Source organism: Anarhichas minor, unplaced genomic scaffold, assembly GCF_050575085.1.
Source record: "Anarhichas minor isolate MPS153535 unplaced genomic scaffold, ASM5057508v1 ptg000030l, whole genome shotgun sequence".
NCBI classification, from domain to species: domain Eukaryota; kingdom Metazoa; phylum Chordata; class Actinopteri; order Perciformes; family Anarhichadidae; genus Anarhichas; species Anarhichas minor.
The window spans coordinates 5,821,777-5,844,024 of NW_027466476.1; the positions used below are offsets into that span (position 1 = coordinate 5,821,777).

The window sequence follows — 22,248 nt, forward strand, 5'->3', positions numbered from 1 at the left end:
ACAGCTCAACCCAATTCAACGGCAAATCCGGTTGCTGAAACCAGAACAATGCTATCAGTGAGGCAAGCTTTTTTTGTTTTGTTGTAACCCTCCCCCTTCAGCAGTGAGACACCAGACAGAGGTTTGAATGGAAGTTCTGCTCAAAGAAAGTTTTTTTTTTATGAATTACAAGAATTTAATGTTTATTTTACAGATACAGAACAGTCATTCTGCTTCATTTATTTACATTGAATTGCTGCAAGTCAGTGCCATAGTACAAGCTTCTCAGAGCGGCTCAAGATGTTCAGAACGTTTCAAAAATCAAATCTTTTTTTTTTTTTTCTCAAACAAAAACATTTCGGTGTGTTCGACACCCCCTCTGATGAGCTCAACATGCAAACATCTCGTCTACCTAGAAGGTTGATGGACTATATAACATATGGCTTTTTTTTTTAAAGCAATAAAAACAAGGCAAATCAAAAAGTGCATCCAACACAAAAAAAATAATTCATTTCCAGTCTGTGATCAAAGGTATTGTCTGTGTTAAGGAGAGGTCCCTCCTGTCTCCTCTGTTTGCTGGCTCAATGTCTGCACCGCTCAGGTAAGAGGTGCCCTGGTGTGGAACTATTGCCATTTGGGTTCAAAGAGTAGACCTCTTCAAGGACCCGGAGCAGGTGCCCGTGCTTCACGCAAAGATGCATTTCCTTTAAATAAATACGTCACGGTTTATCCAGCAGCGCTTCAGCCCGTGAACGCACCCCGCAGGTTGCGTAAGCCATCAACAGACAGGACTGTGTTGCCTTTCCTGCCTGTTTCCATTCCAACAGTGAGCGCCGTCAGCCCTGGTGGACAGCAGTCATTATCTGGGCCCGTAGTCATAGTTAGAGGGGCCGCTGGTGGCTGAGTACATGTTAGCTGTGGCTGGGTTCATGTGGTGGTGGTACGTGTGTCCTCTAATGGGTAAAGGATAGGGTGACGGCCTGGTCTTGGCTCCCAGGTAATGTTCATAGGTGGTGGGGTACTTGTAAGGGTGGTGGTGCAGGGTGTCCGGGGGTAGACCATGGGGGTCTGAGCGAAGGTCGTGCGGAGGGCTGGGTCGGCCACTGGTGAGTGAGACGCCGTGAAGGCCTCCTGGGACGGGCAAGGCGGGGCTGAGGACCCGGGACATCAGTTGGTGAGCCGGGTCGGCGTGTATGGGCGTGCCGCTGGGGTCTCGCTCGTACTCCCGCCTACTGTCCTCTGTGCAGGAAGAGACATGAGAACAGTCAGGGCTAGCCAATATTTAGGAGGTTATGTATATTTTCCTATACAGTGTGTGTTTTCAGTTCTGTGCTCCGCACTGACTGCTCATACTGATACCCGTGCTTTTGGGTTGGAGCCAGTAACAATTTGCACTGTACAGTGATACATTATAAATTCTCATTTAACGATTTGTAATACGTACAAAATGAGCAGTATTTATTACGTTATTCGCAAGGTGAAAGCAGTGTTTAGATCACTAATAAAAGTCTGCAGTGAAACCCAGATAAATGTAAATATTAATATGTTATTGTTAAGAATATTGATGCAATAAAATTATGCTTTTCACTCAAACTGTTGCAGAATACATTCCAAATAGGAAGCGTCCAACAAAACATAAGATTCCTTCAGATGCATTCAAAGTTGTTTTAAAGCCAAGGTGAGACTCAAATGATTATTATTGAACTAATAAATTAAAACATTATGTCAAGAAAATCTTTTTTTTTTTTTTTTTTCAGAAGCTGTTGTCAGTTATATAATAGCATAACAATCTCTATTATGTCGGCAGTGGATGACATTGACTGGCTGGTATTTGACGTTTAATTAAAAGTATTGGCCTGATGCTGCAAATGCACCACTGTGCTTAAATTACGGATCAGTTTAAAAGAAAATGAGGTGAAATATGCCGACAATTGACATAAAAACATTTCCTCTAAAGGCTGAATAACTTAATGTGACGTTGCTGTTTCATGTTTGATAGCAGGCATGAGTTTTGAAATGAAACAGAGAGTGAGCTGCAGACCTTTTTCTGTGCCGTTCTGCTGAGGAGGAGCTGACATTGGGTTTCTTGTTCTGGCAAAGGCACTCATCATTGGCAGAGAGCCTGGCCTGTGATTCCTGGGCCTGGAGCAGGGAGAACGGATTCGGTTACATACTCATTTAATGAATGTCAAACGCACAGTTTCTTTATTATATATTAAAATGATGAATGCACTTATTAAGAGTTTACACTGTTGCATGTAATGAACATTTGCACATTGACAGGCCCCCAAGTTAATCAAACATTCCCATAAACTTCAGTGTCATGGCTTCAGTTAATGCGCTTCAGAAAAAAGAAAGTAATTTCCAGAGCTGGATGAGCAGCATTTGGAACATGTCTTTGCAGCCTGCGTATACCAGATGGGTGAGGTTTCCTCTATTGTTACAACTTCGAGTGTCTGGTAATTTGTCAGTGACAAGAACGCGGTCGAGTGACGTTCAAACAATATCCAGTGATTTCTTAACTTCATGGAACTTATTGTGTTTTCTATGAGGCAATCTCCACCCATCTGGCACCTGTGTGGGATAACACAAACCGCAAATCTATTTAGCAAATGCTCTCCGGTGCTGTTGAGCATTTTTATATCATGTGGAAACATTCCAATGACTGTATTGTTTGAGTGTAAATGCTCACCAGTCCTCTGGATCACAGTCCCTGAAGCCCTTTGCAAAGGGATTGCTGGCTATCTTCAGCTGTGTGATCTGAAATCCAGAGCACATCATCAAATGTCATTTGCATTTCCACAAGTCTTTGCATTTGATTTCTATTAGAAAGGAGAGCAGTGATTGGCTAGCATGATGGACCGACAATTTAGATGGAAAATCCCTTCTGTCTTTTAAAAAAATAAAAAAAATCACATTTGTCTTTAATAAAATATGTGAGTAAATGGTTTCAAGTCTGCTGTTCAGAGGGACATTATCACGTTCAGTCAGTGTTATTTAAAACACACCTGAATTAATGTAACTGCCAGTTATTGCAGAGCATATTGTGGACTAACACTTATGTAACATGTACAGCTGCATAGTGTCTCATTTGTAGATTCCCATACAGGCACAGCAGCGCTAAGTATTCATGATTTAAAGGCTACATTTATTATCATCATTTATCAACGTTTCAAATTAAATTCTGCTAATTTATGTCATTTTGTCTCAATTGAGTCACGTTATGAAGCCCATAAATAACCCACTGTAACTAGCCATCGGGGCTTAAAGTGTAACATTCATTTCTGTAACATTTAACATCAAACGGAACATATTTGTTATAGTAGTAATGTAGTCATTTCCTTCCCTAGACTGGCCACCGAGCGGTCATGGGAATATTGCATCACAACGACGCAGCGACTCTTCACCATAGTACTTCTAAATTGCGGATATAAACCGAATTGTATTCGAAGGTTTCACTCGTTACGAGTCGTCCTGAATAACAGCTGAATGCACCGATGTGCCAATTTAAACAGACGCCGAGCCCGATGGAAAACAGAGCACAGAGCAGGGGCGACGAGGAAAGGGACGCACAGTTGTGCGCACAGAGCAGAGGCAACATGTGCGCACAAAAAAAGCGAGCAATGGAAGAGATTCCGCTACATAACTACACACTTCATTAATTCGTTAATGTGTTTGCACAAGATAGAGAGCCAAGCACAAATCAGATTATTTTTAACGATAACAATACTTGAGTTGAAGTGACTTTGTTATAGGCCTATAATGTTATGGTAATATGTTGTATCATGTATCAGTGTATCCTTAATGCTTAAACAAAATGTCTTGTTTATGTCACAATCTATGGACTCAGGTCACGTCCCACATACAGTATATAGCTGCACAGCACACCATGCGTGAGTTTCGTAGTTCTTACCCGGTGGTTCTGGTAGGCTGTGACCGCTGTGAAGCGGGTTTCCTCAAAAACAAAGGTTTTGTAATTCTCCTCGGCATATTTCTCGCTGTCCTTGCGGGGGTCCACATAAACCACATGAAACCTGGGCTGGTAGCGGTGCATGGAGTTCAGAATGATCTGTAAAAACCAGAGGATTCATCAGCACTCATATAGAATTATAACGCAACAGTGCACTGAAGGACTAAAGGCTCAGCTCCACGAGTCAGACTATATTCCATCAGAGAGTTTTATTATTGGATTATGATAAACATGAATAAGATAGAGCAAATTCATTGTCAGATTAAATAAAATGATTTGTAATATATTTAACACCAAACGAGGCAGTTTCAACCAATTGGAAATTATGTTATTTACTAAATATCAAAATGTTGTGAACCACCTCTAAGATCCACGTATTTGTAGATATAGATTTGGTAAATGGCATTTATTGCAGAAATGACTTACTTGCTCGTATACGTAATGTGCAGACGTGTGATTAGAAATATGTAAATGACATTTATCTTAACATGTAAAAGCCACGTCCAGCACAATTCTCATTTAAATGTATAACATCTTTATTTACCCCCATTTCTATCCAGCAGACGTGGCTTCACACTTTTCAATATTTGCTAAAAATACACCCCAGAACTCGAAGATCTCCCGTTTTCTTTCTCATTTCACAACTAATGCAATGATTGCAGCAACCGACAGAAACACCCAGACAGAGGGGAAGATCAAGCGGGAAGGGCTGAAAAATGTTTCCAGTGGTGAAATATTCCACTTCTTTGCCGTTATTTTTGGAGTGAAGCCTGATGTGCGGTGCCATTTTTGTGGGTTGAAAATAGGCTATCGGCAACATCCGACTATTGGTAAAAAAAAATATCAAAGTGTATAACTGTCAAATCGCTTGTATCTGTCAAATGAACGCGAATACTGTTGTCGATCATCCAGTAATACTCTTATCTGTTGGGACTTATTGTCTCTAAATGATGAGTTTAAAGTTAATGCAGTCACAGGTTTATGGTGTTTTTTTGGCCTCTTACGGTGTCGACAAAATCTTACAGTCTGACTATGGTGCTAAGTAATGCTGCTCTTATCTGTACTAACATTAGTCAGTTAAATCGCTGTATATTCTATCATTATTTACAATAGTGGTTCTTAAGGGAACTTTGGTCTCACATACTGTATATTTTTTGTGGTCTTGTCAGTTTCTGTTCCATGCCCTCCAGTCGTGTACTCACATGGCCGTTGTCATCCAGCAGGTTATTTGTGAGTTTGAGTTTATCAAAAGAGACAATCTGCTTCATCCACTGGGCGCCTTTGGCCGGAGAGTCCGGGTGGTAGTGGACCCTGCCCGGTGTGGCAGGGTCAGCTTTACCGGCAACCAGCCACGATGAGCTGTGGAAGGCATACCTGATCGGAAAGAAAGTTCATTAGACGCAAGGCTCCAACTGTCCGATTTTATTTACTTAAATGAAAGTCGCCTATACTCACGCATACAAAATGCCCATGCACGTGTTGACATGGGATACACAAACTGAGGTTATACAGAAATTACAATAGGCCTCGTGATAGGGAAAAATATGACAGTGGCTGTGTCTCTAATGTCAGCATATCATCAACATATGTTGGGCATGAATCAGTTAATTGTAGAAATCTTGATAAAGGCTCGAATATAAATCCGTAGCCTACAGTAATAAAGCGTAGGCCTATATATGTATTCGTAAATTCATGCATACAATTATTACTAGGCTACTTCAATTTGTCCTTCCAATCAATTTATTCCCTTTTACGGTCCTATAGCGACAGATGTGTGTTGCCGTTATCTGAAGACATCCAGCAAGTTACCTGTAACGTTTGTCGTCTACAGGCAGGAAGTCCATCAGGAGCATGTAGTCTGACATGGGATCCATCCCAAATATTTTCACTTGGAAAGTTGGAAACATTCTCCTGGTTAACACAAAAAAAAAATACGAGGCGATTGTTAAATGTATAAGCTTTAAATGGTTGCTATTGCTGCTTGCATGCTTTTGGGGGTTAATCTGCGTGAACGGTGGTGTACAACTGTTTGAATTATTTGAGATTCGTCAGAGGAGCCAACACATTTTGTTGCCAAAGTATTATTCCAAAAAAAAAAAAGCAGCATGTTTGCAGAGAGACAAGCTGCTCCAGGCCCACAGAGCTTAATTTGTCCCGAGCTCCAGACAACAAAAAGACGAGCTCCGAGCAATTGGACATAAAGTGATTCAGTCCGTGCGTAATAAAACTCTCCCCTCCTCATCTGAAGGGACCGTTGGGTTTGTTGCCTTTTTGCTCCGCTTTTGTAACTTCTTACAAGACGCTTTACCTTCTCTTCTGCTGTTTTGACGACTTCCAGACACACGAAGGCCTGCACACACAGCCTAGACATGTAGTGGAAATACTTACACGCGAGCAGATGGGCGTTATTTGGGAAGGCGAGGTGTGGCACTACAGCCGAGTCGAATTTACAATGTGAAACTTTTTATCAGGGAGGAAAAATAATATCCTGAATTGTATTTGTATGAGAACAAATACAACTGGAAATATGTAGAGGTACTGACCTCTATTCATTATTTATCACTTATTTGACCAAAGAAATTTGGATTCAACCTCATCCAGGTTACTGTGTAGGGCAGATCCACAAGAACATCGGTTGAAAGTTGAGTAATCCGCCGAGTCAGTGAAAGGGATCTTAAAATCAACGCTCAATTAACGTCAGTGTTGTGGCTAGGTGAGGCTGAAGGAGCTTCTAAAGTGCTGTGCTGCAGATCTCCTTTCTCCTGCGAGACAGCGCAGAGCGGGGGACTCAACCCTCACTTTAAGGATTAAATCAATTATCTTGTGCCTCGATATGTTACTATAAGACAGAAAAACTCAGGACGACATTTGGAGACGTTTACACGTGCCATTGCGTTTTCTGGTTGAAAATGACGTTATATCGATTTGTCCAAAAGGGTCAGAGGTCAACGCTGGGATAAATATTGTCCTGCTTAGAAGCAGGCGACAGAATCAAGTATAAATCCAGATTAATTTTTTTTCTAAAGTTAGTAAATTTAAAGGCCAAAATCTATCATCAGATAGATGTCTTTAAGTGTTCATAATCTGTTTTTTTTATTTTATTTTTGTCATTAATAACCCAATCAAATCATTTGTGTGTATTCCTGCAATTTATGGTTCGAAAATGGATTTTTGTGAGACTGATGAGGATAGGCAGGGAAGCAGACAGACACTAAGGAAATAAGAAAATGTAAACACGCGTCGAGGCGAATAAAAACAAGACTGCAACACTGTACTGAGCTTGTGCAGGAGCTGATCCCGCTCACACATGCAAAGACTCCCATAGATAAAAAAAAAAAAAAAGGCTACAATGTTCCGTATAACAGCGGTGCGTAAAATTAAGACTGACGGTGAAGGAAACCAGCTGAGAGCCACAGTTATTCTTATCGGGTCTATAAAACGCAGCACATCAGCATGGTGTTTACAGCTGATACAAACACGTAACACAGCACACATGCACGCCTCCATGCGTTTGACCTAGTCTTTAAAACATATCCAGCAGCAGGCCTGAACTGCTCACCACAGCTTAAAATGAAATATACTGAATAAAGTCAAACAGTCCAAAGACTATGTCGGTGTTCATTCATTTAATTCATTCGCTGTATAAATACATATTTATATAGTTGTATGTGCAAGAAGCAATACGATGATTTATGTTAAGTGGTATAATGTAATACAGTTGTACCAGTCTGGACCCTAAAATATGTCATTTGAAGTAAGAAAAACAACAACAGTTGAACAGCAAAAAGTTAGAAAAAAATAGTTCAGTATGAACTCCAGAAGAAGAAAAAACTGTGCTATATTATTTTATGAAACTCCTTTATCCTCATTTTGGTGTGTATATTTGCAATGATATCTATTTTTTTTAACACTCAAATTAAATGTGCATCTTGCCTATCTGATTTGCGTCAGTATCATATAAATACTCAAAAATATTTACATTTTATATACAAAAGGGCAGAATATCGAGTAATATTATTTGTTACAATAAAGCTACTCTGTATTATTTAACCGGTCTACCCGAATGTTCATAAGAAGAATTGCAACATCACAGCGGATCATTTGTGCTCACCTGCCAGCCTTGGTAACGATCATCTCCGTGCCCAGCTGATTAAACTCGTCCCATAAAGCTTTCATCTCCAGCTGGACGTTAATGTTGGCAACTTTGGGGTTCTTCTTCACTATAGTTTTGCCGTTCGGTGTGGAGTTGGCGGACGACGAGGAGCAGTTGGGAGTCCCGCCGTCACTCGACGGGGCCTGGCCCGGGTTAGACCCCGGGTAGTTGTAGTTGTGCTGGGCGGCCGGGCAGGGCTCAAAGTGGGACTCATGTTGGCTGTAGGGGTCCCCGGGGGACGGAGAGAGGTGGTAGCCCCCCGGCGTGTTGAGGCTGCTCAGGCTGCTCGTCGTGAAGGCTGCAACATCGCAAAAATGGGACAGCTGCGTCAGCCACGGACTGGATATGGCTGAAATCATCCCAAAAAAATGGATTTACTAAATTTGCCGTGCACTTTAAGTCGGTTAGAACACAGATAGTAAACACAGTAGCAGGACTCAGTGAGCTCCAGATGAAGATGTCACGCACAAATGCCCCCCTTTCGGTTTAAAAGTTTCCGTCTCGGCTGCTCAATAATCCCTGAGGTTGGATCCACTGCCAGCATGCTCCTGCCTGATCTAAAATAGCGAACGTCCGAATAATGACGAAATGTTTCCCAAAACTGCGATGCTCGCGTAGAATCGCTGAACTACTCACAAACAAGCTTCGAGTGCGTGTGAATGAGTTTTATGCTTTGGATCGATTGCGCTCTGGGCGGCCTCTGTTGTGCGCTGCTGCAGTGTGTTACACTGCAACCCAGTCTCCTCTCTTATCGGAAGCAGAGGGCCTCCCCTTTGCGATAAAACCGGTTCTTATTTCTATTTAGATAAGGAACTGCAGGTAATGTGCCTTTTCCTCGCCCTGGGACGAGACTGATTGACAGAGAAGTGCGCCCCTTTTTAATGGGCTTTCCGGCACCCATTTAACTTTTGGATAAGGGTATCGCCCACATCACCCCCGTTAGCAAACAATAGAGGATCTGGTCGGCAGAGTGGAGTTTAAACGGTTTACAAGGTAAACACACGTTGATTTGCATGAACAAACAAACAGGCAGGTGACAGTTGCTTCCTCGTTATTGGACAAATCGATCTATGGAATGGATTATATACCCCCCTCTGATCTGGATATACTTATAATGGTCTGTTTCTACCATTACGCACAGGGTGCCCGTGTAAACCCTCCTCCTCTTGGCTTCGTTTTCAATAAATGTGATCCTGTCCACGAATTAAAGTTGACTTTTTTGTACAATGCTTTTTTTGTACAATGCTTTGGGGTTTTGAATTTTTTTTCGACTCTGCCTGCAGACTTTTCTCTGATGGTGATTATACTAAGATTGAATTTGCCTAATTTTTCATAGTGGGCCAACTGTGTCAGAATGTTATTTTTTTTTTTAACAATTATTTCATTCATGCAACGCTATATGTCGTTTTGCGCATTACCTTCAATTGTGCCTTTTAACAATGTCGATTAACCAAGCAGATTTCAGAGACGTATAGGCTACATGCTACAGCAGCTCTATAGGCATCAACAAAGTGATTTACCTTCCATTTCCCGAGTGACAGTGCTGTAGTGCATTTTAAAGGAACTGTGGTTGCGCAGGTCTGGCTTGTCCAGGCCGGTGCTCTGTTTGTCAGACGCTGCGTTTCCTGCTTGCTCTGCAACCGAAATCAGAGAGGCAATACTGAAAGCATTTGCCTTTGGAGAGAGAGGACCGCCGTCGTCCATAGGCAAGGGATCGAGTCGCGAAAAGTCTTCCTTCCTCCACCGCTTTCCAACCGCACAGAAAGCAGGGGAAGGCTGCGCACAACGGAGAGGAACATGCGCTAAAAATGTGGCTTTTCACATTCCGCCACCAGCGCTCCGTTTGTGCCAGGGTCTCGGGTAGACTGTTCTTAAAGTGTTGCCGCGGCTATTGTAAAGACGCGAAACGCTCTCCGGTTCTCAGATTCAGTTGATGAAGTTCTAAACACGTCCCGGTGCCAAAACATAGTTCATCCTCAGAGAATAGATATAGAGAGCTTCCCTCCTTTCTCCTCCGGTCGGTGGCTGGGTGGTGTCATCTGAGTCCTGCCTCGAGGAGAAGCGACTGCTGCTACGAGAAGCGTATCCACGCCTCCCCAGCACCAGCAGAAAAAAAAGCGTCAGCGCTCTGCACTGGATATTTTATTTCAATAAGACATTGTGTCAGTCATTTGAATTCAACTCCAACGTCATTACAGTGTCCGGCTTCAGAGTGCACTACTTTTCCAGTAAAGTATGGGCCAGTACGCGTTTGCATATTTCAGCTGTCGAAAGCCCAGCTCGAGCTGCTCCTGCCCCGAGTTTGCCTGGAACACCAGCGGCTGCAGTGCGAGTCTTTTACGCAAGAGTTCACTCTGAAAATGTAGCTTTCTTTAAACATGGTTGGTAAAAACGTAGAGGAATATATTCTGTTGGGTGTTTTCTGAGTTAATCAACACACATAAAGAAGAATATTCTTTTAATTCAAGCAAATAAGAAAATATGGATGAAAGAAATGTAATCAAGTGACAATCGGTCAATATATTACATTATTTAACAAATGATTCAGTAGACATTCAGGTGATAGGTTATATATCTTGCTACACATAGAAAGACCCAGGCATTTCACCGAGCAAAGCGCCTTCAGTACAGTCAGTAAACAGATAATTAACACACGTGGCACTTCAGACCGGAGCTGGACTTGACCTCTCCGCCTTGCGCATCCACTATCGCCTTGTTGGCTCTCAGCTTATCGAGGTTCAGCTTTAATGTGCACCGACCAAAGATGTGTTTTGTTGGAGCTATACTGCGATTGCGACCGGATAGTCTAATTTACACTGGAGTCATTGAATTAAGCGGGAAGGCAGCAGCGCAGGCTTCTAATGGGATAAAGCAGTTAGGGGATTAACCCAGGGCTATTTGTTTTGGATGTTTCTCCATGGGAGGCAGGGAGCATAAATACACTACTGCAATATGTTGTTTAGGGCAAATGAATGTATATGTGAATAGATAGATAGATGGATAAATAGATAGAGATAGAGATATGGATGGATGGATGGATAGATGCGACTAAACTCCAATGTGGCCTCTGCGCATTAATTACCTCGTAAAATAAATCATGGCTCAGTCAAAGTCAGTGTAAACCTCCACCCAGTGTATACAGGCCTTCTCTTAAATCAGATATGATGCCATCAATACCGACTCACTTCATCATTGCCAAGTCGGAAGCCTCCTTTGTAAATACTCAGGTGATAACAGACAAAATACAGGAGCAGATCAGAATTGGAAGAGACAGTGTTGGAATTCGCTCGCAGGCCTCGTCAGCGGCTAAACCTTTAGGTGCAAATATTACACGGAAAAAAATAAACTCTAAACTAACAGCAAGCACATTTTAACGCTACATATGAATAGCTATAGTTACTTCAGCTCTATAATGACTTTTCGTTTCAGCATTCAAGCAGCTTTAACAGGTAATATCGCTTTGTTATTTATGTTTTTAACGCACATGTTTGACTTTATTAGAAATCTCTTTAAGAGCTACAGACTGTATATCCTGAAGAGTTTAGCACGTACAACTAGATCAGACCTGACAACAAAATGATTAAAGTATATCCCACAGTGTGCAGCCCTCACTGATTAGAGGATACGGACTGAACACCGGCTTCACCGTTTCTCGGTTGACTGATGGATACGATACAGAGCAGCGTCAGCAATCCGTACAGTCATATCTCTCTTTAGCTGCTGCTCAATCCTGTGTGCGTTTTTGTAACATTTGTATTTACATTGTAGAGAGTCCTACTGTAACACATATTTAAAATGTTTGAAGATTGTAGGTCTTACTTTAGTCCATAGAAGGACACAGCCTTGGATTTTATGATTATGGAAACGTTATGTTGCTGAGGTCTTTTCAAAGTTGATAAAATTGGAAAGTTTGGTATGACTTTCTAATAGAACACTCTCAATAAAAATAGCTTGTAGGTTACATAAGTGCCTATACGCCCGCTGCCCGTGATTATGCCTTCCAGTAGCAACATGTTATGTTGCTGTTTGATGTAGGTTTATTAGTGTTTCCGCAAAATAAAGTTTCCTTCCTTGATTCCCGTATTCAAAGCCCATCTTTAGCCGTTTGCTGCAGGCATGATTTCCACCTTGATACCAAAATTAGAAGCACACTATGAATTTGACAGGTTTTAATTATTTTTAGGAGTTGAAACGTTGGAAGTATTTATACTTTTATTTGACACAGGAAAATAGTTCACCCTCATCACGTGTTATTCTCTGCGTTATATTACCGTATATCCCTGAACCACTGCTCTTATCTCTGGACGGCACAGTGAGACAGAAAGTTATCTGACAGGCTATATGCAGGGGTGACAGGGGCCATAGAAGGCAAAGCTGGCTCCTCCAGCCAGATGCCGCGTACTTTTACGCACTTGAATGAGTGCATACACACACCTGTTTGATAGAAATATATCAAAAATCAATCTGCATTTCTTTCTTAGTAATATTCATTGACACATGTTGACAACCATACAGCGACACAAAGCACAGACCCCCTTCATGTTGGTTTTCTTCCTGTTGTCTTTTACATGAGAATCGAAGGCTTCTGTCCCTCATGTTCTAGGACAGGCCTGTGTTTACCTGTTGCAGCAACATGATGGCAAATCACCAAATCAAAACAAAAAATAAATACACTCCCGCCCATTTCTCATTAAATGGCACAGAGCTCGTGGATGTCAAGGCTCGGCGGCTGCTATTTATGTTATTATTGATCAGAAATGTAAATAGGTCATCAGTATATCTGTAAGGCCTTGTTGGGGCGCGCTCTTCTTCTTCTATCTCTTTCTGCTCCCCCCATCTCCTTCCCTCAAACGCACAATAATACAGCGCCGGATCTCCTTTGATGTTTTTATGCTCGTGTTGTGGAGATATTTATTTCCCCAGTCTTTAATTTAATGAGCCTGTCTGTACCACAAAAGGGCTAATACAATTATTAATTACACCCTCACATAATTTAAATAAATCACGGGTTATTCCACCCATCATCAAAGAAATGATTTTCACATTCATGTTGCGTGATAGAAGCAGTAAGGAACGAGGCCGCGCACTCCACGGATAAAACCCCATCCTCTCTAAATATTAGTCTAAAACCCTGAATAAGAGGGAGAGGAAGTGAGCAGTTGACCGCTGACAGCAGAGGGCCCGGCTCGGGGTGTCCCCTCTCTCTGCGGGGCTTTAGGAAATGTACGGAGAGATGCAGGTATGCAGGAGGAAGTATTCAAAAAGGTGCCTCAACTATCGGCCTCCGGCTGGTGGTCGTCATGAGGCACAAAATACAGATACAAATCCTTTCCATATTTAGAAGAAAATTGAATTTAAAAAACAGACTCTCCTTAAACAAGTTGTCAATAAGTATTTAATTTACACCTCATGAATAAACGGAAATGAGAAATTGAGTAATCTTATCGGTAATTATTTTGTAAGAGACAATTAAATATTAAGTACCTTATATATTTAATATATATCAAGGCAATCAACTAAAAACCCTCGGAGGCTACTATTATTGTATATAATCCATAATTCTATAATTGCTCATAATATTCCTACAGAGAAATAGACAAGAGAAGTAACAGGCCCTTTAAATAACAGAAATAATCGCAATTATTATTCTAGTTATTGAAATAGAGTAAAATGCAAAAACAAATATTCGAACGTGTTTTCTCTTCGTGTGCAGGTGAAAGCAAGCTGCTACCTCAAAGCACCAGCAGTGGTCTAATTTTGTCGGTTGACTAAATTTGTGAAAACCTTCATTCACTATGAAACATATCAATGTGCTTTCCCGACATGAAATATCCACATCATCGCGAATACTTATTTGAGTTTTTCAGTAAAAACGTCCACACATTTTACCACAGTGATGAATATTTGTCCGATGTCGATCAGCATTTTTCTTCCCTATTTGTAATTTTATTTCTATCGTCTGTCGTTGAGTGGTTAGTTGGATGTTTTGACTTTTTAACGTGACGTTGGTTGCTTGCCATCATGAATAAATACACAATTGCTCTAATTGTGTATAAGGTTGTTATTATGTGCCAATACGCACACTAATACAAGAGATGATTACAGAGCAAACTAAGTTTATTTGTGCACGCAAGTGCGAGTTTGCAACGTGCTAGTAAATACAGGTTGGAGTTTGTTCTCACATTGTACAGATGGTTGCACATCCACGTCTTCCTCTGTCAGTCATGCGTGAAGGTGACAGTTACCCACTATTGAAGTACATTTCAATAGATACAGTAATAATACAAACATCACAGCGAAGCTACGCTTAAAATAATATATGAGTAATGATAAGATACTTAAATACCATAAAATCACAATACAATCATTTTAAGATCGTCTATTTTAAAAGTCAGACCTTTAGGATAGCAATGGTGCGAATACTGAGATTCATTTGACTCTTGTGTTCGTATGTTAACTTCTTGTAAATGTTACAGGGATTTTCTCTATTTCTGATTTAAAAAAATACAAGACTAAATGGACCCAAACACATTTCCTTGTTGGCATATAAATGTGGTTTTCCTGTTCAGCCCTCCTGTCTTTGTATTTTGGGGGTCATCATAAAAAGGACATGTGCATAAAAACACAATGGAAATGAACACAATGGCCGACCAAAGGTTAAAATCATGGTTCCCTAGTGTCTGTCTGAGCCAAATTCCAACATTTATTCCCACACACAATTGTTAAAACATGGGAAAACAGGCTGCACTTCACCTTTTAATATTATTCATTAAAAGAATCCAGGAGGAAGCCCGGACGTGTTTTGGAAAGAGCATTACTGCACCATAATGGAATATCATGCTTTTTACACAACAACAAACTTCATAAAATGTTCCTCTTTTGACTTTTTGTTTTTCACAGTTGATTTATATATTACCGCCCACACTGTCAAATGTTTTATGCTTGCAACCCAGTTTTTCGTCTTCGTCTTTATTGATTCTGAGGTTTGACGACTCCACTACCTGGTCTATTTGTCCAAGCCGCCGTGCAGAAATGAAAAGAAACAAAGAAAGAAATGCACAATTTTCACTTTCTCCCGTTGCTGTTGTCTGGGAAGATGTGTGCCACTGCTATTTGCTTATTTTTGGAAGGAAGGTCCTCTCTCCACATGTCTTCTCTGAGTTAACGAATATAGGCCTGACAGCTGCCAACGGTGCCCTTCAACAGCCTCTGTGCTGCCTGGCCGATGAAGCCTTGACACTCTGCTCCCCTCAGCCCCACCACACCTGAAGCAACACTGTTGTTATCATTAAGTTCTCATCCAACCACTAGGTTACTTACTATTATTAAGACACAGTCTTATAGTCTTACATAGCATATGAAATCAAAGTGTATTTCTTTATTTCATCAGGACAGGAAAATGGCAGGGAATGCATTGGTTTGTGTGTATTTGCAGTATGCATGGCAGTTATACAACTCTATTATTATTCCTTTCTTATCAGTATTTATCAAGTTGAATTTCTCATGGAGAAACTGAGAGAGAGCGAAACAGTTTGGAATGTGTGTGTAAGACATATGAAGGGTGGGGGGGTTGGTTGGAGTCAGATCCCTTTTCAAAATCACTTCTTCTCTTTCCCTCCCGTCTTTGTTTTAAAACTGGGATGCTTTTAGCTTTTGAAAAGTATCCTTTCCCTATCTGTTGCGCTGCGGCCCCAGTCGTCATCACCTTGCCTCTCCCCGCAGCCCTATTGGAGCGCCGGTAAATAGCTGGCATTCCTGCCACAAAGAACCGATGATGTGGGCTTGGGGCCTCCGTGATCTCCCCAAATTAATTAAGGCCTTTCTTCTCCCCGAGCAGGATCCGTGGCCTTTGTCTCTCTAATACATCTTAAGCCCGGTATTAAATACAAGGGCAGAGTCTACGCTCATTATAAGTCTGTCACTGCCTGCTTTGCTCTTCTCGGCCTGGCCCGTGAGCCTAAAGAGGCTTCGGTGTAGCAGAGAAGCCATCCTGCAGTCTGGCTCTCGCCCATTGCCTCCTCCTTATCTGCCGCCCCTCCATGCTCCCCACTGGCTTGGTATTTGTTTGAATATGAGAAGGTCTGCTTGTTGTTTCTGGCAAAAGGGGGCTTGAGGCTGAGACCCCCTCCCCACTACCTCATGCCCCTAACCCCCCCCCCCTACTTCTCTCGTCCCTGCAACGCTCGCCCCATCTGTCCCTCCTCAGCCACCCTGGCTTGTTCACTCTTCACCAGCCTCTGCTTTCATGAACTTGAACCACAGACCTCTAGTCAAAGGCCATTACAAACAGGCCCACTGTGCATGTATGAGTGTGTGTGTATGTCTGTGTTTAAGTGCATGTGTGCATATCCTATTAACTGCTTTCCTTCTCTAGCAGAAATTAATAACTGTGAGCAGAGGTAGTGTGCAAGCCAGCGGGGTGGGCAGAGTCTGCTTCTTTTCTTCCAAAAACTCAGCTGAGTGAATATTTCCTTTCAAGTCAGTAAATGCACCTTTTTTAGAGGCTGATCCTGTTTCTTCCAGTCTTCCTTTTCCTCATTTTTGCTTTCCCGATTGCTTCGTCCCTTCGGCCCATCTGAAGAAAGGCCCCCACCTAAGGGGTCAGTAAGATGACGAGTCCTCCAGTTCGTCTCCAATTTGAAACGCTGAAGGTGTTTAGTGGGGTTTTAACATGGCGATTCGATTCGTTCTGTGACAGCAGGATCAGGATCGCCTCTTACCAGCAGCAGGAAGCGGATAACATGTCCATTAGAGAAACCCCCACACCAACCCTAAACAGTGAAATTAGGGGATCAGAGGCGTGCAGAGATTTGACCTTGAGGAATGCCAATACCACACCCCGGGCTGAACATGTGCAGCGGAGGAGACAGGAAAATGAGCTACAATGCGACGTATTGTTTGGGCGTACCAGAGATTTGGGTTGAGGGGGACTATCAGGTCTTCCTCTGGTCCTCTTCCAAGATGAAGAAGCAGGAAGTCACACAGGAGGTAAACAATGTGCAGAATGTAGCTGATACCAAGGACTGGAATTCACACCCCCATCATTCCTGTTGGCATGGCTCCGGGCCAGTTGATAATGGACACAGCGCCCACCAAACACCCGGATTCCATGTTGGAAATATTGCCCCACCTTAGAAAATGTTTAGCATGGCTCAGTGTGAAATGACCCGCAGACTTCGTCCGGTGATGGTTTTGCTTGGATCATAAATATCTCAGGTCGTAGGCTGTGCTTCAGGTCACAGATCTTGCTCTGTGCGTCTTGTCACTCAGTCACTTGGAGAATCTGTCAAAAGCAGCCTCCACCAATCAGAGCGAGCACTGGGCTGTCTGATACTGATTACAGCGATTCATCATGTCAGGCTTTCCCTGCCACCACATGTTTGTTTTGATCTCTTCCTCTCCAGCATGGTGACAGTGAAAGATGAGGGACCATGTGGCAGGTCCGGCACTGTGCCATGGAAAACCGGAGCACAAGAAGCCCCTCCGGGTCCCAGCACCGGGCTCTGTGCACTGGTCATGGCCCCGGCTCGGAGCTCCATGTCGGGACTCGGAAACAGCGAGCTCATAGGAGCGGGGTAGATTTGACCGGCTGGCTAATTGCAGACCCAAAAGTGTAACTTTAGGTGATAGGGGGATTAAGGCATGTTGACTTGTGTTCACTGGGGGGCTAAACTGACACTCAGTTCCCCCAGAGCGGACAGTTCCTGAAACCCCCTGGAGTTGGCTGGGGGGTCTGGGTCACATTAAGGGGTACTGTGTGGCCTGCTAGGGCATGACCACATGACCAGTTCCTCTAAAACAAGCACTGCTGTGTCCATAATGTCAAACACTTCCTCCTTCTACATCCATTAGCCAGCACTGGAGGTGGCTGAAGGAACATTTGAGAGCCGTAGGAAAAACAAAGGGTACAGAGATTACATGGCCCTCGTATAATGAAAAAGTTCCCTCGTCTATTGTACTGAAGGAGTCAAAGAATTTACTCAAGGAAATATTGATACGTTTTTCTGTTTGCATGAAGGAGCATTTTTTCACTGTTGGAAATGAAAACATTTTATTATATTGTTGCTAGTATAAATAGTAAATGCAATCAGAAGAAATCCCACACTGTAACATTTCTGGCTACATTTAAAATACACTGTTTACACCCCTAAATGAAAATCACATTTTATAGAAGTTGATGTATAGTACAGAATTTATTTTTAGCTTTTGCATGCATTTGTGGACTTTATTATTACATTTAAAGCTAATCTTGGTTGCAATTCTAGATATATTTGAACCAAATGTACAAATGTACAAGGTGTACAATACTTTTAGAATTGTTTGTTTTGTATCCGTATGAAAATATATATTTCAAAAGAAAATGTAGGTCACATTAACAGACAAAGGCTGCATTCTAACATGTATACAACTTAATTTGGGGAAGTATCACACATCTTCCAGAATATTTACCAGTACTTTATTTTATTGAGCAAATCATGAAAAACACATACAACTGGAAAATGACTTGTATAAATTAAGCCTACATATACATTAAATATAAAAACCTGATTTACTTTGTAGTCATGTGACATATAAATGAATTCCTAAATAATGTATTTTCTTTTGTTATTTTAAAATAACATAATCCCCCTTATTGTTGCAATTGATATTAAAATAAAATCAGAATGACATATTGTTGTGTTTTTTGTTTTTTCTAAAAAACAAAAAACAAAAGTTTTAGCAATAAAGAGATTGAACCAATGAGCAAAAAACCTGTTAACCTAAAGAAACCGATATTTTATCATCCAAAGTCCTGATGACACAAATCCCAGTCATTAGAGAGACTTCTGGTTTCACAATAAAACGCCCAATACTCTTCGGATCCTCTTGATTAACCCGAGTTGTGTCTGACACAGGACACAATGTATTTATTTACAATCACACTGTCCTTTCACAGGTATTCCACGGGCCCCTATCGTCCTCTCCCGCACTGTAAAATATGGGTGGACCCTCTGACAGATGAGCCAAGTAGCACAGACGAGCAGGAATCTTTCTCGTCATGCGTGTTAGAGCAACCTCCCATGCGGCTTACGTTGAGAGTGCCTAAACATTGGAGGGAACTGGATGTGGAAAAAAATATCCCCTGTGTTTGGGTCTGATTTCTCAGCTCATTAATCTTGACTGTAGTCGTACAGTGCCTCTCGCAGGCTGGCATATTTTCAGCCAGCTTGAATGTAATGATATTTATTAGAACATGTCCTCGCTTGCAGTATGTCTCTTATCGTATATCTGACATCATTGTCCTAGATACCGAGTTGTGTTTACATATGACTAAGGCGAAGAGGGTTGGACATCAATATTGTTCACTTTGTGTTTTTCTTTTCTCTTTTTGTAAAGATTGTTTTTCTAATTTAACCTGTTTGTCTTGTTGAAACCTAAAATCCTTTCGCCAACCTGCTCATAAAATCAACATGATTTCAAACGTGTATTAAACAGATGTGTGAATAAGCAAAACTAATACTAAAATTACATTAAATCAAAATTCCCCGTATGAACAAGACTAGTTTTAACACACTATACTGTAAAAATAATATTAAGTCCTTTAGTCCTGTTGAAACCTAAAACCTTTTTTGCAACATAATATCAAACTCCTAAATAGCTATTTAAAAAAAGTATCTATTTATATAAGTTAAAAAACAAACAAAATTACATTATTTGTTGGTGTAGAACCTAGATATATGGCCCTCACTTTAACATACTAAATAGCGTATAATGTAAACAGGCAAGATAATATTTTAGTAACAGACATGTATTTGTCTGTGATCAGTTGAGAACCATCATCTTATTTCTCACAAATGAACTTATTAAAATCAGGGGACGACATTTAAAAAACAAACAACTGACGACAACAAATACAATGCATGCATACTATTTATCAAAGGTTATTCCTCTACTGTCTGCAAAAAGAAATCACTGCCTACTGCTTCATGCAGCAGTTTGAGAATGTTGGACTGGAGAGATGGTATGAGTGAATGGTGTGTGTATCTGTGTGTGTCTCTCTGTTACAGGCCTTGGAAAAAGCAGTAGCTCCCCTGTGTGGTTTGCTGGTGTAAGAACACCTGGCATTGCAGGGGGAGAGGTGGGCATTTGGGTTCCAAGACATGACCTGCACAGCTCCACTGGCACAGCAAGAGGTAGGACCTTTAATCCTGTGATGAGGCACTGGCATTAATACGTCGCTACGACTAATGTACCTGCCACTTAATCTTCACAATCTAGACCCAGTTAGTGTCCAAATGTTGGATGCATTTCCTCCTCCATGTTTAACCCTCAGCCTGAGCTCTTGTTGTTGAAAAACACACCTATAGAAAAGCCTCTGTCATCACCTGTGACTCTCCATGTGACTTATGACAACAACTTCCCCAATACACACACACACACACACACACACACACACACACACACACACACACACACGCCTGCATACTTCCACATCCACACATGAATTACTAGAGCTGAAAACAATTACTCAACTTCTTGTTTTCCAGTATCCGTGTCTTTTAAGTTTCTGTGATTTTTAGCGAACATGACATACAGTTACAAGCAGAAATACGCAGATGCAAGTGAAGATACTTGCTCACACACACACACACACACACACACACACACACACACACACACACACACACACACTCACAGTTATTTGGTTAGAGGCCGTTTGGTTCAAGTTGATGTTTGGGGTGAGCCGTGATATTGCGTAGCTTCAGAGGCGGCCTAATGCAGGATCAGGTGTCTCCGTCCATATCGGATGCCTGCGCGGAGTGGATGGATAGCTTCAGATGGCATTTGTCCTCTCTGGACACTGGACCCTTCACAACCCCTCCACCTTCCAAATATTTACCTGACATGTCTCCGTGGGTGGTGGCCTATCTAAAGAAACATGTATACACACATTCACATTGATGGATTTTTTTTTAGCATACAGATAAACACACTGGGGTTTTACTGATTTGTGTTTTGAAAGCTGATATGGATGCTATTCATTCCAGTATTTTTACCTCATACCAAAATGTGTAGAAAATACCACAAATATTTCAGAAAATGACCATTGTGAATGTCATAAATCCTTTGAAATAGCATGTAGGTCATCATGGGAGTCCATGCCCATTATAAATTCAAATGAGTTTCCAATTCATTAATACACACACTGGCTGACAGATGCATTTACCTTTTACACAGGTCCATTCCCGTTTCACGCCTCATTGGTGTCGACACTTTGAAGTTGTCGGCTGCTTGTTTACTGATGCAAATTAGCAGGTAAGGGACCTTCAGAAGAGCAGAGAGCGTGGCAGCTTCGTGGGTGGTGGGCCCTCCTTCTAAAACCGCACCCCAACTCATCTTCTCCCATCCATTCCCCTCTATCTCTACCCCCCCCCCCCCCCGTGAAGGAATGCTTTCAGCTGGACTCACCTGGTTGAAGGGCCTGAGTCAGGCCTGTGGAGCTCAGAGAGGCTCAAACTACTCACTCACTCCACTCACTACACTAAATAAAGCATTTCAAAATCCATCCGATTCTCTGAAAAAATGCATCGTCACAAAGCTGAAGACAGGGTTGCTCATAAAAAGTCGTTTTGGAGATGCATGGTCTTCACAGTGCAGCAATTAAAGTTATGTTTTATTTCTCTAATGTATACAATTTCTTTTGAACCCGAAGCATATTTCCCTACAAAAAACCTTAATCCCTATTAATCTCCTCTAATTTACCAATTTACAATGGATTTACATCATGATTACGAAAATAGATGGTTGGAATAGCTTTATGGTAACTTAATGTGATGTGGATTCCCTGTCAGGAATAATTTCACCGTCTTGAATCATTCATTTGTATGCCTCTAATTCATGGTAAAAATGAATGTAATCTTACTGCGAGAGGAAAAAGACCTTTCGCTTAATACATTTATACCAAAGTACGGCTGTTAGTGGGGTGAGAAGGTCATCGGTGTACCAAGGTTTACATAGGTTTTTTTAGTTGAGATGTTAACGAAGGAAATATCCAGGGAGGCATTGTGGAACACAAATATTATAAATGAAAACTTGTCCAAATTGTAATTTTTTTTATTACATTTGAGTTATCACATTGTCAGTTGCCAAAAAACAATTCATCATT

General features: G+C 41.5%; 1 protein-coding gene across 1 annotated transcript; it reads right to left on the reverse strand.

The window, feature by feature from the left end:
* tbx1 (T-box transcription factor 1) lies at window positions 1–9,822 on the reverse strand. The gene is made up of 8 exons (XM_076104579.1): window positions 9,623–9,822; window positions 8,061–8,400; window positions 5,759–5,860; window positions 5,152–5,323; window positions 3,893–4,048; window positions 2,672–2,739; window positions 2,021–2,121; window positions 1–1,218 (listed from the first exon to the last, which is right to left on the reverse strand). The coding sequence occupies exons 1-8, from the start codon at window positions 9,804–9,806 to the stop codon at window positions 839–841; spliced, it is 1,503 nt and encodes a 500-aa protein (XP_075960694.1). The 5' UTR covers window positions 9,807–9,822; the 3' UTR covers window positions 1–838.
* Window positions 9,823–22,248: the final 12,426 nt, after the last annotated feature.